This window comes from Chenopodium album, chromosome 25 (genome assembly GCF_948465745.1).
Source record: "Chenopodium album chromosome 25, dcCheAlbu1.1, whole genome shotgun sequence".
Taxonomy (NCBI): domain Eukaryota; kingdom Viridiplantae; phylum Streptophyta; class Magnoliopsida; order Caryophyllales; family Amaranthaceae; genus Chenopodium; species Chenopodium album.
This window is the reverse complement of record NC_137858.1, coordinates 6,559,440-6,575,870: the sequence shown is the minus strand read 5'-3', so window position 1 is coordinate 6,575,870 and position 16,431 is coordinate 6,559,440. Positions and strand designations below refer to the sequence as shown.

The 16,431-nt window shown below is 36.4% G+C and overlaps 1 protein-coding gene across 1 annotated transcript; it reads right to left on the bottom strand.

Annotated features, from left to right (window-relative positions):
• Positions 1–595: 595 nt before the first annotated feature.
• LOC145615600 (tRNA-specific adenosine deaminase TAD3-like) lies at positions 596–16,428 on the bottom strand. The gene is made up of 10 exons (XM_081670673.1): positions 16,377–16,428; positions 15,537–15,645; positions 15,260–15,311; positions 14,989–15,059; positions 4,583–4,704; positions 3,031–3,113; positions 2,795–2,894; positions 1,757–2,197; positions 1,467–1,573; positions 596–1,093 (listed from the first exon to the last, which is right to left on the bottom strand). Exons 2-10 carry the CDS (start codon positions 15,607–15,609, stop codon positions 907–909), a joined length of 1,236 nt encoding a protein of 411 aa, XP_081526799.1. The 5' UTR covers positions 15,610–15,645; positions 16,377–16,428; the 3' UTR covers positions 596–906.
• Between the last annotated feature and the right edge of the window lie 3 nt (positions 16,429–16,431).

Sequence of the window (16,431 nt, the reverse complement as noted above, 5' to 3'; positions counted from 1 at the left end):
ACTGATGTTTAGGCTACAGCATGTTTAAGTACTGTTTTATTTTCGGATTTGGTAATAAATTCAGGTTTTGAGCATTTTGGTAATAGTAATACTGGTATCATGCTACCTCTCCTTAAGGAAAAAGCAAAAAAAAAAAAAAAAAAAAAAAAAGTGGGTCACAAATCTCACAATTAAATTACTACTCCCTCCGTTCCCTAATGTTCTTTACGTTTGGAATTATGCGCGGTTATTAAGAAATTGTGTAAAGTGGAGGTATATTGGAATATTTCAATGATTGAAAGTACAGTTTTATTGAAAAAAACAATGTAGTGCATGTGGGGTGAAGAAAGTAGAGGAGAGAGGAGAGAAAAAGTAATAAAAGTTGGCAAAAAGTAGAAGATAGATGAGAGAGAAAGTAATAGTGAGCATTGACAACTCATTAAAATATTGTAAAAGGTACATTTGCACATGAAAAGTGAATGACAATTGAGTATTTAAATTGTAAAGCAAGGGTAATTTTGTCTAAAATCAATGACTTAAAAAGAAAATATCCTAAATGTAAAGAATAAAAAGGAACACCCTAAATGGAAACGTAAAAAACAAATGGGAACGGAGGGAGTAAGAGCCAATTCTAAAATCCAATAAAAAAAAAAAAAAATCACAATAAATTTATCTATCAAGGTGTGTACAATTTCTTTTACACACAGGAATTTCTGGTCAGTTCCTGAAAATTCTAAAATATAACAATCTCTTAAATGATAAACGAGCAAAAGTATTAAATAGTAAATGATACGATCACCATTTTCCTCATCCCTATGGGAAAGATCTGTTAGATGATGGCATTGAATGTAACATACCTAAGGACGTTAAGCTGGATGACAATGTCTACTTGTCGAATGATCAATCAGATGCAGGCATTTCCTTTCTCTACTGTTGTTGATTCTCCAAAACTGGCAGATCTTCATCATGCAGTATAACTCGGAAAACTGCATAGTGATGATTCAAACTTTTCTCACCCTGTAGTCTGTATACAGTGCCCAAAGCACCCGCATTTGGATTTGGAAAAGCATAGAATATACGCCTTATTCTTTGATGAACAAGAGCCATGGCACACCTGAAATTCAATGGTTCAGTCCATGTCATAAATAAATATGCATGTACCCTTTTCCTAAATCCTAAGTTCCTACCTCATTTCTTTTCTGCCAACACATTATTCAATCAAGGAAATTATGGTTTGAAAATCTTTCCTCACATAGGCTTATATATCAGGATCAATAAATATTTCAAGATCAAAACAGATGATCAACAGGTGGAATGCGACAAAATCATGTAATTATGAAAAATTGCCAGACTTAAATATAGCACACATCAATCCAAAATTTTCGTGGATATGATGATAAAAATTTTAATTACTTTGCCCCCCTCTTTTTTTCCTACATTCTCTTCTCAAAAAAGGTTATCTAAGAAGATAGTTTTGTAGGACTTACATTGCACATGGCTCCCAAGCAAGATATATATCATAACCTGTACACAGGTAAGGTCTTTCTGATTTGGAAAGAAAACCATCAACTGGAACATCAACACCACTCTTCACCTGATATACAGAATATAATGTTTCAGATTAAAGAAAGACTCAGCAATTCTCTCATAACTGATTCATAGACACAACAATCACATAACATGCAATCAAGTTCATGTCAGGCAAGTCTACTGAGCACTGCACGGAAAAATATTGTTTGAGATTAACTCGATAGTAAAAACAAAAATAATAACTCACATTTGCTAAATTAGTCTTCTGTCGCTTGGCTGGCAATCCTACAGCCGAAGTCACATTAGGACTCAACTGAACAGATTCCTCATTAGCTTCTCCTATAGTTGGGAACAAACGTCTATCCCTTGCTGCAGAATATTCAATGGCTACCATAGCAGCATGTCGCAAAGGGTGCCAAAAGCAAGACCTTGATGACGACAGATTTTGCTGTGTCCACTGCCATGGGTTCAAACAAGAAATGCTGCCGCATGATGTTTTGGAAACATTAAAAGGCCCATTCAATGATGATGATCCATTAGCGTAAGTATGAGATGTTGAGGCTTCATCCACATCTAGGGAGTGTGCTTCATGGCCATCAAGACGCATGTTCCATGAAGAGATTTCATCACAAGCACTAGTAATTACTTGATTTGAGGATGGATCCACAATAACCGCAGCATTAACAAACTGCCTTGTACAAAAATAATGGTTCATAGTTACAAAACAACATTACACAGCATCTGCAGCCTTCTGACACAAACAAGCCAACCCTTGGAGATATATTGATATATTCAACCTTCCTACCACCCCACCACAAGATTGAACCATCATAATAACCTAACAATTTCTTGAGCTAATATCTAATAATCATTTATTATTAATCTGAATCCATTTATTTAGTTGAAACTGTAGAAATTGAAACTAGGAGGGATAAAGTATGCATGTGTTTTCTTATTACATAGCACTTCACTGCTAAAGTATATTGTAAGATGGTTTTTCATACAGAAGAGTATCAATCTGAGAAAAGGATGACAAAACTGAGCTAGTCACCTAAAAGCTAGAAGTTGCTGATTGGACAGATAATGTTAACGTGAGAATTTTTTTCCTGATTTTTAAGTACTAACTCAAGAAAATGCAAACAACAAATTGGCATACGTCAATATGCCAAGGTTTATGTAAGAAAGGTTAACAAATTTCAATTAAGTGTGCTGAAGTTTCAGCCACTAAAACCTATGTTCTTCAAGAAATAAGAGCTAAGTTGATTTATCAGGGAAGTAACCATACCCGATTGCCAGCAGATTTTGCCAACTTAAGTGCAAAATTCATGTAGTTAAATATTCTAGTTGAGTTTTCTTCACTAAAGCCAGTGATGCCCTCGATGTTGCTGTAATGTGGATGACAAAAGCAAGTAAATGAATTGCAAAGGGACTGGATAACAGAAATTAAACTTTTAAAGTATAAATTTATGCAAAAAGATCAGCACTTGATAAGGAGTTAGCATGTAGAATCTGGCATCTTACTATGTTGGAGGATGAAATGATGTAGGCCATAATTTGCATTGTTCTTCCCACTCTTCTTTAGTTGTCGCAGCATATTTGCAAACCTACAAATTCAAGAAAAATAAATGAAACTCCAACACTCTCCCAACTTGGATTGCGACATGGTAATACCAGAGCAAAGAAAATTTCAATGCTTGCATCATTGCATGCACACCCCCAAGGTCCCCACCCCTACATCCACTCCCCCAGCAGCCCAACAAAATGATAACCAGATAGGAGGAAACAACAGTCTTCATGCACCTTTTTGCACTGCACCTAGAGTATATATGTAACAAAATAATAACCAGATAGGAGGGAACAACGGTCTTCATGCACCTTTTTGCACTGCACCTAGAGTATATATGTTGTATCAAGTTCAGAAACCACAACGCTTCATAATCAATGACAAAGTTAGCACCTTTAACGAGGTAGATGTGAACCAGATAGCTAGGACAAAGAATATCTAAGTGTTGTAGGATGACACAGAGTAACCAGTAACTTAAAATAATCTGCATTCTCAGGACATATATGTTAGGTAATCAACTAATGGTTACTCCATCTGTTCCTTAATGAAGACCCCATTCCTCCTAAAAGTTTTGTCCCATTAACTAGTCCATTTCTCATTTAGCGAAGAGTCCATCATCCATTAACTTCTTAGTTAATTCACTTTTAATCTACAAAACCCCTCTAACCCCATTATTCTTCTCAATTCCCCTAAAAACAGTAAACTGATCTCACTACCTTCTTTTTCTTAAACAATGCTCCACTAAAATTCCTCAGCTAAAGACCTGTGCCCAAGAGATTTGGGGTCTTTAATGAGGGACACAGGGAGGCAATAATGAAGATGAAGGCTCTAATAAAAATTTATTGGAGCAAATTTCTCCTGTTGACTTTTGGAATTTGCCTAAAAGTTGATTAATTTGCACATAAATAGCTAAGAGTATAACACCACTTAATTTCACCAAACAAAAAAAAAAAAAAATAAAAAAAAAAATAAAAAAATAAAAAAGAAGAAGAAAATATTAACCACAAGAAAAAGTCAAAAGCCTGAAAAAAAAGCTGATGAAGGGCCAATTGCCATGGACTCCTTAAAGTTTTCCTTAACTATCATAACTTTCATGCGTAACACTTCAGCAATTAATAAAGTTATAGCAAAGCATTAGAGATATTTATTTTGATTTTTAAAAAAAGCTCAACATCCCTGATAGTTTGGTAAATAAACTAACCACGTGGAATTAATGAGCAAGATAAGGACAGGAAATAAGAGGGCATCCTCCTAGATTGGCTGAAGCAATATGTACCATTGACTAATAGATATAATAAGCTGGCTTGATGCATAGTTTCTGACAATTTTTATTATTTTTTCAAACTTCTTCTCCTACTTCGGCTAAATTGATGTTAACAAACCATTCTTCTTCTGAGATCATCACCAAAGATTATACCACCAAAGTAACCAGTAATTTTGTTAATAATTAATAAGCTTATTCTTCAACTAACTACTATGGAGAAATGGAGTGAAAACATTATTACCCACTTGAGTAACAAAGGGACTCAACTGGTAACAATTGGTCAGCTCTCGCAAGTCCATGGGCATGCAACCAAGCTCGGTGCCATCCTCATCAGTTAGACATAAAATCACGGACAATTGAGTTTCCCCTGTCAAAAGTATCATTTAAGTCAAAATTAAAGAAGAGGTAGCATAAAAAAGACCAAATAAGCATATTGCCTAGATAATGGCAATTGTAGGAGATTGGGTTCTTTATTCAAACAGTGCTTAAGAGTATATATCATGACTACACTAGTACTTAAGTCAATAATGTAAAAAGAACTGACTCCAATCTGTTGCTAACCCCTAACCCCGTTGCTAACTGCTAAGAATCAACTTAGCTTAGACACATGGATGGCAAAAAATAAGAAAGATCATTCTGATTTACCAGCTGGACTGCTGGAGATTGAAAAAAAACTTAAAGGATATTAAAGCATCTGAGAAACTTAATATTCTCCCAATTAGCTCTATAAGCTAACTAAAACTCTGCATAACATTCAACACAACCTCTTTTTTTTTTTGAAATACATAATCTTCTCTATACAATATAGTAGAGCTGTCAATTCAGGTATTCAAGTCGGGTTTGGGTCGGGTCAAATTAGGTCTCGGGTTAAATCAGGATCAAGTTGTCGGGTCAATCTAGCTTCAGATTAGGTTTAGGTTCAGGTCAATTTCAGTTCAAGTTATAACGATTTGTTCACCTTTTCGGATATACGTCGGGTTCAATTCGAGTTAAAATCAGACCGGGTTCAATTTCAAGTTTGGGTTGTGTTGAGTCGAGTTTGGACGGGTTAACAAGATGGTACATTCGGGTTCGGGTTAGTGTTGAGTCAGGTTCTGGTTCAAGTTCAATTCTAATAAATATCGATGTGGCCAAGTTGAACTATATAATTACGCCTTCCATAATTTGATCAAGCATCATCAAGATTTTAATTAAACCTATATACGAGTAATAGAGAACAAAAGTAATATAAGCTGAACAAAAGATTTTATCAAATTGGATTGAAGGTTAATAGAATTATACCAGTATAGAAGCTGAATAAAAGATATATAAAATTTTATTAAACATTCAATGACTCGGGTTCATGTTTTAATTGAGTCGGGTACTAGTTCAGGTTCGAATTGTTTTCGGGTCGGATTAAATCAGTTGACAGTTACTATCAGATCGGGGCATGTTCGGGTTCAGGTCATAAAGTATTGGATCTAATGGGTTTTCGGTTAAAATCAAGTCAGGTTCAAATCAAGTTACAAGTCACTAGTTTCACCCCATTGTTCGAGTACAGGCTGGGTTCAAATCTTGGTCCGTTAAGGTCGGGTTATCGGGTCGGGTCAGTTTTTGACAACTCTAGCTATAATCCACTCTTTTTGAGAAAATTTTGAAGTTTCGGAGCCCGGTGACAAAAAGTGTTGAGACCCTATGGGATATATCTCGGGGTCAAATAATGTTTGAAACCATATATGATCATTACATGTTGTCATAAATAAACGTGGTAGGCTTGAGTTTACGAAATCAATGCAAGTTGTGAACGGAAAAATGACCATTTAAGGGCATATTGGATGGTTCCACCGACCCAATTGGACACCCAGAGGGTATTAGAGACCATGGTAAACATCTCGGCTATTTTTATTTCCGGGTGAAAAAAGGTCAAAAAATTACAAAATTGAAAGGTACAATCCAAGCTTTTTGAGGAAATTTTGGGGTTTTGGGCCCTGTAGCGAAAAGCCATGAGACCCTAAGGGATACATATCGGAGTGATATAATGTCGTTTGAAATCATATATAATCAGTATATGTTGTAATAAACGTCCGTCATAGGCTTGAGATTACAAAATCGGTGCAAGTTGCAAACGGGTAAAATGGACATATTGGATGGTTCCACCGACCCAATTGGACTCCCGGAGGATATAAGGGACCATGGAAAACATCTCGGCAATTTTTAATTCCGGGCGAAAAAAGGTCAAAATAAATTACAAAATCGAAGGCTATAATCCACACTTTTGGAAGAAATTTTGAGGTTTTAGGCCGCTGGCGAAGAGTGTTGAGACCCTAAAGGGTACATCCCGGTGTCATATAATGCCGTTTGAAGCCATATATGATCATTATATGTTGACATAAATATAAGTGGTAGGCTTGAGTTTACGAAATCACTTCAAGTTGTGAGCGGGTAAAATGACCGTTTAAGGGCATATTAGTTGGTTCCACCGACCCAATTGGACTCCTGGAGGATATTAGGGACCATGGTAAACATTTCGACAATTTTTAATTCCGGGTGAAAAAAAGGTCAAAAACTTACAAAATCAAAAGCTATAATCCACGCTTTTTGAGAAAATATTGGGGTTTTAGACCCTGTAGGGAAAAGCCTTAAGACCCTAAGGGATACATCTCGAGGTCATATAATGCCGTTTGAAACTATATATGATCATTATATGCTGTCATAAACTTCCGTGGTAGGCTTAAGTTTACGAAATCACTACAAGTTGTGAACGGGTAAAATGATCTTTTTCAGGCATATTGGATGGTTCCAACAACCCAATTTGACTCTCGGAGTATATTAGAAAACATGGTAAACATCTCGGCAATTTTTATTTTTGGGCGAAAAAAGGTCAAAAAGTTACAAAATCAAAGGCTACAATCCACACTTTTTGAGGAAATTTTTAAGTTTCAGAGCCGGTGGCGAAAAGTGTTGAGACCCATGGACATATATCTCGGTGTCATATTATGCCGTTTGAAGCCATATATGATCATGATATGTAGACATAAACGTCCGTGGTAAACTTAAGTTTACGAAATCACTACAAGTTGTGAAGGGGTAAAATGACCGTTTAAGGGCATATTGGATGGTTCTACCGACCTAATTGGACTTCCCAGAAGATATAAGGGACCATGGTAAACATCTCGACAATTTTTACTTCCGGGCGAAAAAAGGTCAAAAAATTACAAAACCAAAGGCTACAATCCACGTTTTCCTAGGAAATTTTGCGGTTTTGGGCCAGTAGCAAAAAGCCTTGAGACCCTAAAGATACATCTCGCGGTCATATAATGCCGTTTGAAACCATATATGATCATTACATGTTGTCATAAACGTCTGTGGTAGGCTTGAGTTTACGAAATCACTGCACAAGTAAAATAATCTTTTAAGGGCATATTGGATGCTTCCACCGACCCAATTTGACTCCCGGAGGAAATTAGGAAACTTGGTAAACATCTCGGCAATTTTAATTTCCGGGCGAAAAAAGATCAAAAAATTACAAAATTGAAATAATCCACGCTTTTGGAGGAAATTTTGAGGTTTCAAGGCCGGTGGCCAAAAGTCTTGAGACCCTAAGGGATACATCTCGGGGTCATATAATTCCGTTTGAAATCACATATGATCATTATATGTTGTCTTAAACGTCCGTGGTAGACTTGATTTTACGAAATCACTTTAAGTGTTGAACGGGAAAATAACCGTTTAAGGGCATATTGGATGTATCTACCGACCCAATTTGACTCCCGGAAGATATTAGGGACCATGCTAAACATCTCGGCAATTTTTAATTCCGGGCGAAAAAAAGGTCAAAATATTACAAAATCGAAGGCTATAATCCACGCTTTTTAAGGAAAGTTAGACCCTAAGGTATACATCTCGGGGTTATAATTCCGTTTGAAACCACATATGAACGGGTAAAATAACCGTTTAAGGGCATATTGGATGGTTCCACCGACCTTATTGGACTCTTGGAGGATATTAGGGACCATGGTAAACATCTTAACAATTTTATTTCCGGATGAAAAAAAGGTTAAAATATTACAAAATTGAAGGCTATAATCCACGCTTTTTGAGGAAATTTTGAAGTTCCGGGGCTCGGTGGCGAAAAGCCTTGAAACCCTAAAGTATACATCTCGGGGTCGTATAATGCCGTTTGAAACCATATACGATCAATATATGTTGTCATAAGCGTCCGTGGTAGGCTTGAGTTTCCAATATCACTAAAAGTTTTGAATGGGTAAAAAGATCTTTTAAGGGCATATTGGATGGTGCCACAGACCCAATTTAGGAAACATGGTAAATATCTCGGCAATTTTTAATTTTGGGCGAGAAAAGGTAAAAAAAAAATTACAAAATCTAAGGCTATAATCCACGCTTTTTGAGAAAATTTTGAGGCTTCGTATCCCGGTGGCAAAAACTCTTGAAACCCTAAGGGAAACATCTAGGGGTTATATAATGCCATATGAAACCATTTATGATCATTATAAGTTGTCATAAACGTCCGTGGTAGGCTTGAGTTTACGAAATCAGTATAAGTTGTAAACGGGTAAAATGACCGTTTAAGGGCATATTAGATGGTTCCACCGACCCAATTTCACTCCCGGACGACATTAGGGACCATTGTAAACATCTCGGTAATTTTTATTTCTGGACGAAAAGAGGTCAAAAAATTACAAAATCAAAAGCTATAATCCACGCATTTTGAGGAACTTTTGAGGTTTTGGTTCCCGGTGGCGAAAAGCCTTGAGACCTTAAGGAATACATTTCGGGGTCATATAATTCCGTTTGAAACTATATATGATCATTATATGTTGTCTTAAACGTCCGCGGTAGGTTTGATTTTACGAAATCACTTAAAGTCGTGAACAGGTAAAATAACCGTTTAAGAGCATATTGGATGGTTCCAACGACCCAATTTGACTCCCGGAGGATATTAGGGACCATGGAAAACATATCGGCAATTTTTATTTCTGGACGAAAAAAAGTTAAAAAATTTACAAAATTAAGGCTAATCCACGCTTTTTGAGAAATTTTGAGGTTTCGGGACCCGGTGGAGAAATGCCATGAAATCCTAAGGTATACATCTCGGGGTTATATAATGTCGTTTGAAACCATATATGATCATTATATGTTGTTATAAACGTCTGTGGTAGGCTTGAGTTTACGAAATCACTAAAAGTTGTGAACGGGTAAAATAATCTTTTAAGGGCATAATGGAAGGTTCCACCGACTAAATTTGACTCCCGGAGGATATAAGGCACCATGATAAATATCTCGGCAATTTTTATTTATGGGCGAAAAATGGTTAAAAAATTACAAAATCAAAGGTTATAATCCACGCTTTTTGAGGAAATTTTAAGGTTTCGGAGCCTAGTGGCAAAAAGCCTAGAGACCCTAAAGGATACATCTCGGGGTCATATAATGTCATTTAAAACCATATATGATCACTATACGTTGTCATAAACGTTTGTAGCAGGCTTGAGTTTACGAAATCACTACAAGTTGTTAACACATAAAATGATCTTTTAAGGGTATAGTAGATGTTCCACCGACCCAATTTGACTCCCGACGGATATTAGGAAACACGGTAAACATCTCGATAATTTTTATTTCTGGGCGAAAAAAGGTCAAAAAAATTACAAAATTGAAGGTATAATCCACGCTTTTTGAGGAAATTTTGAGGTTTTGGGGCTTGGTGGCGAAATGCCTTGAGACCCTAAGGGATACATCTCGAATTCTTATAATTCCGTTTGAAACCACCTATGATCATTACACGTTGTCTTAAACGTCCGTGGTAGGCTTGATTTTACGAAATCAATCCAAGTTGTGAACGGGTAAAATGACCGTTTAAGGGCATATTGGATGGTTCCACCAACCCAAATGGACTCCTGAAGGATATTAGGGACCACAGTAAACATCTCGGCAATTTTTAATTCCAGGCAAAAGAAAGGTTAAAATATTACAAAATTGAAGGCTAATCTACGAGGAAATTTAGAGGTTTCAAGGCCTAGTGACGAAAAGTCTTGAAACCCTAAAGTATACATCTCGAGGTCATATAATGCCGTTTGAAACCATATATGATCATTATATGTTGTCATAAACGTCCGTAGTAGGCTTGAGTTTGCGAAATCACTAAAAGTTATGAACGGGTAAAATGATCTTTTAAGGGCATATTGGATGGTTCCAACGACCCCAATTTTACTCCGGGAGGATATTAGGGACCATGGCAAACATATCGGCAATTTTTATTTCTGAACGAAAAATAGTAAAAAAATTACAAAATTGAAGGCTATAATCCACGCTTTTCGAGGAATTTTGAGGTTTCTGGACCCGGTGGCGAAAAGCCTTGAAACCCTAAGGTATACATCTCGGGGTTATATTATACCGTTTGAAACTATATATGATCATTATATGTTTTTATAAACGTCTATGGTAGACTTGAGTTTACGAAATAACTAAAAGTTGTGAATGGGTAAAATGATCTTTTAAGAGCATATTGGATGGTTCCACCGACCCAATTTGACTCCCGAAGGATATTAGGAAACATGGTAAACATTTCGGCAATTTTTATTTTCGAGTAAAAAAAGGTCAAAAAAATTTCAAAATTGAAGGCTATAATCTACGCTTTTTAAGGAAATTTTGAGGTTTCGGAGCCCGGTAGCAAAAAGTCTTGAAACCCTAAGGGATACATCTCGAGGTTATATAATGCCATTTGAAACCATTTATGATCATTATATGTTGTCATAAACGTCCGTGGTAAGCTTGAGTTTACGAAATCACTGTAAGTAGTGAACGGTTAAAATGACTATTTAAGGGCATATTGGATGGTTCCACCGACCCAATTTGACTCCCAGATGATATTAGGGATCATGGTAATCACCTCGGCAATTTTTATTTTCGGGGTAAAAAAGGTAAAAAATATTACAAAATCGAAGGCTATAATCCACAGTTTTTGAGGAAGTTTTGAGTTTTTGGGGCCCGTATCGAAAAGCCTTGAGACCTAAAGGGATACATCTCGGGGTAATATAATGCCATTTGAAACCATATATGATCATTATATATTGTCATAAACGTCTGTGGTAGGGTTGAGTTTACGAAATCACTAAAAGTTGTGAACGAATAAAATAATCTTTTAAGGGCATAATGGATGGTTCTACCGACCAAATTTAACTACCGGAGGATATAAGGAACCATGATAAATATCTCGACAATTTTTATTTATGGGCGAAAAAAGGTCAAAAAAATTACAAAATTAAAGACTATAATCCTCGCTTTTGAGTAAATTTTAAGGTTTCGGGGCACGGTGGTGAAAAGTCTTGAAACCCTAAGGTAGGGATGTGAGTGGGGCACGTCAAGTACGAGACTCGCCCTTGGTTCGGTGGGTGGTAGGCGGGGATGGAGACAAAAATCTTACCCGCTATGGGTGATGGGGCAGGGGTGGGGTGGATTTGTGGATTTTACATTGTACCTGCCCGCTCCACTCGCAGCACTTCGTACCCGCCTCATCCCCACCTCACACCCACATCTATATATTTTATAAAACAAAAAGATATACTTGTATACTATTTTATATATAAAAAAAAAAACAGTTGATATAATAATTTGTAATACACTAATTTTATAACTAAAAAAAGTGTGTAATATTAATAATTATTTTATTTGTTGTAATTTATATGTAGTATTAAATATGTTTAAGCAGGTCTTAAGTGGGGATGGATATCCGAGTGGGGGGTGGGGAGGTGATGGTTTTGGAATTTCACCCGCCGAAACGGGGATGGAGATGAAAATTTTAGGTGGGGATGGGGATGGGGATGGGGATGGGAAGGCCCGACCCGCCCCATTGACATCCCTACCCTAAGGGTTACATCTCGGGGTCATATAATGCCGTCTGAAACCATATATGATTATTGTATGTTGTCATAAATATCCGTGGTAGGCTTGAGTTTGTAAAATCACTTACAGTTGTGAACGGGTAAAATGATCGTTTAAGGGCATATTGGATTGTTCCACCGACCTAATTTGACTCCCGGGGGATATTAAGGACCATGCTAAACATCTCACCAAATTTTATTTCCGGGCGAAAAAAAGTAAAAAAAGTTACAAAATTAAAGGCTGTAATCCACGCTTTTTTAGGAATTTTGATGTTTCAAGGCCCGTTGGCGAAAAGCCTTGAAACCCTAATCAATATATTTTGGGGTTATATAATGCCGTTTGAAACCATACATGATCATTGTATGTTTTCATAAACGTCTGTGGTAGGTTTAAGTTTACGAAATCACAGTAAGTTGTGAATGGGTAAAATGACCATTTAAGGGATGGTTCCACGGACCCAATTTGACTCCCGGAGGATATTAGGGATCATGGTAAATATCTCGGCAATTTTTATTTCCGAGCGAAAAAAGGTCAAAAAATTACAAAATCGAAGGCTTTAATCCACACTTTTTGAGGAAATTTTGAGGTTTCGGGGCCCGGTGGAGACCCTTAAGGGATACATCTCGGGGTCATAATTCTGTTTAAAACAACATATGATCATTATATGTTGTATTAAACAATCGTGGTAGGCTTGATTTTACGAAATCACTGCAAGTTGTGAATGAGTAAAATGACTGTTTAAGGGCATAGTGGATGGTTCCACCGACCCAATTGGACTCTTGGAGGGTATTAGCGACCATGTTAAACATCTCGACAATTTTTATTTTTGAGTTTTAGGGGCCCGATGGCGAAAAGTGGCAAAATTGAAGGCTATAATCCAACCCATTGTTCTAGTATAGGCTGGTTCAGATCATTGTCGGTTAAGGTCGGGTTCTCGGGTCAGGTCAGTTTTTGACAGCTTTAGGGTCTCAACACTTTTCGCCATCGGGCCCCAAAACTTCAAAAATTCCTCAAAAATTGTGGATTATATAGCCTTCAATTTTATAATTTTATGACCTTTTTCGCCCGGAAATAAAAATTGTCGAGATGTTTACTATGGTCCCTAATACCCTCCGAGAGTTTAATTAAGTGGCTGGAACCATCCAATTTGCCTTTAAATGGTCATATTACCCGTTTTCGTACATGCCTCTTGTATTGGCTATAGGCTCTCACGGGGCCATTACGTTGCCGGATAATGGTCATATATGGGTTCACACAATATTATATGATCCCGGGATTCATCCCGTAGTGTTCCGTGAAATTCCAGCACCAGCTCCCGACACCTCCTAAATCGCTCCGATTTCGTGTATTATAGTAGAGTTGTCGATTCGGGTATTTAAGTTGGATCTAGGTTGGGTCAAATCATGTCTTGGGTTAAATTAGGATCTGGTTATGTCGGGTCAATCTAGCCTCATTTCAGGTTCAAATTCGGGTCAGGTCAATTTCAATTGAGTTTATTTTGGGTCGTTCACCTTTTCGGATTAGTGTCAGGTTTAATTCGAGCCTAATTCAGATCGGATCCAATTTCGGTGTAAGTCAGGTTTGAGTGGGTTAATAGATGGTACATTCGGGTTCGAGTTAGTGTTGATTTGGGTTTTGGTTGATGTTCAATTCCAATAAATATCGATGTACTCAAGTTGAACCTATATAATTACGCCTTCCATAATTTGATCGGCTTTATCAAGATTTTATTAAACCTATATATGAGTAATAGAGAACAAAAGGTATACAAGCTTAATCGGATTGTGGGTTTACAGATTAGTGTATAAACAAAAGGCATATAAATTTTATTAAACCTGCCATTATGACTCGGATACAGGTTTTAATTGGGTCGGGTACTAATTCGGGTACAAATTGTTGTTGGGTCGAATTAAATCGGTTGACGGTCAGGTTCAGGTCAAAGAGTATTAGATCAAATCGGTTGTCGTTTAACATATGGTCAGATACAGGTTAGGTTACAAGTCACTAGTTTCACCCCATTGTCCGGGTACAGGTTAATTTCAGATCAATGCCGACTCAGGTTGAGTTCTAGGATCGGGTTAGTTTTTTACAGCTATATTATATAGTATGCTCTACAAAAGAGAATCAAAGAGCTTTTCCTTTAACAAACTACCTATCTAATTCTTCAAGCTACTAACAAGTTGATTATAATTCCTCCAACTAAAGTACCTCTCCTCCCCCTTATTATTGACGCTTCACACCTGCCAACACAGCCCAATCAGTGCTTATGATGATGGAGGCTTTTTTTTTTTTTTCCCCTTTCTCTCTACACAATAGATCTTTCAGCCATAATGCTTTCACAAAAGTCAACATCATTAAGAAGGCAAAGTATAAGTTAATTTTCCACTAAGCTCAAATCATTAGGTTAACCTATGAGTACATCTTTTCGCTAACACATAACAAGAGAGCATAAATTTATGATTCATACTCCGTATTAAATATTTTGTTTATCCTACGGATGAAGTCTCACAACAGAAATTTGAAGATAACCCAGAACTTAGGAATGATCTACAGTTGGTATGACAACCGCTGATATCCCCTTCCATCATATGATTACCAGTGAAATGGTTTTTTTTTTTCCCTCACAGATCTTATATTTCAAGAGCCACGTGGTCATAATACAGTCCACAAAATAATGGAAAACCTCATCAAAGATTCCTAGAACTCTGGTTTGAAGAAACAAACAGCCAAATGTAAAAAGCAAGCAAGAGTGGAAAACAACAAGAAAACCTACCATCTTTACATCTCTTACGCACTCGTTTCACATGTCGAAGATTCTCCAATGGGGCAATTTTATTCAATTTCCTACACATTGAAATAGTAGGATGGAATTTGAGAGGACATACATAGAAATGGAATTTCACTCAGATTGATTTTGAGATAGAACTGTACAAGTCACAAGAAGAACCAACGATAAATTATGAAAATTTAAGGTGTCCACACATAAGATTGGATAAAAATTCTCCTCATTACAATAATAACAAAGACGAAGAATCATAGTATACCTGACTAAAGTGTTGGCATGTTTTGGATCTATATCTGATGCAAAGACGTCAACTGTGTAACAAAATAGTACAAAAATGCACAATCAACAAACTAAAAAACAAAATAGAAACTGCAGGAGAAGCAACAACAAAATAGAACTAAAGATAAATTCCACAAACTATGAGACATCTTAGTTCACAAACTCAAAGCAAACAAAGCATAGGACTCTTGACCATTATTACTCCTTCCGTATTAAATATCAAAGAAGAAGGTGGGTAATCGAGAGGGAAAACAAACCTGTAGATTGTTGGGTGGGTAAGAAAGGTGACTTTGCCGGGATATGGATGATATCCCAATTACTATTGACCATCCTATCAAACAAAATCGACTCTTTGAGCTTTAAATCCTGTCAGAGTCATAGATTGGATAAAGCAGGAATTTGTCACAGAAATTCAGGGTTGAACAAGAATTGAATGGAACAATGCAATGCACTAATTAAAGCAGCTTATTTGAGCAGGTTTGCTTGATCTAGCTACAACAAATTTTTGATTCCAATGGTAAACTACATGGTTGCAATTTTAATTAATTTGCAAGCAAGTCCCTTTTGTAAACCATTGGAGATGCTAATGCTCCAAATTTTTTTAAAAAAATTCATCTTCTATTCTTCTCCATATGTGTTCAACGTCAAGAATTAAATTGTAGAGTCACTCTCAAATCAAAAATTTCCCACAACATTCGTTTATTACCAAGCTAATCCTTCAAAAAGAAGTCCATTGTTAATAAGGTAAGTAATACTCCAATTTCATCAATCGCAATTTCTGTCATTTATTATAAAAAAAATTTAAATCTTTCTACTGTAAAGTTTGTATTTATCTTATTTTCATACATAATTTGCAGTAATTGAAGAAAGGAAATGGAGAAACAAGATAGATAAATTCAATTTTCAAAGGAAAGAAGAAAAGATTGTTATTTACCCAAATTTTCAATTTTCAATGCACTAATTAAACAACAAACAAGTTCACAAAAACAATTACTTATACCAGATTATCAAAAAACACATGGAACCTAAATTTGAACACCAAAAATTTGCAACAAATGTATGAAATTTGAAACATATATATGAACTGTACTACTTACCGGTGTCTTTCGCACAACTGAACTGGGCCTAACAGGAGACTCGGATGAAGAACTA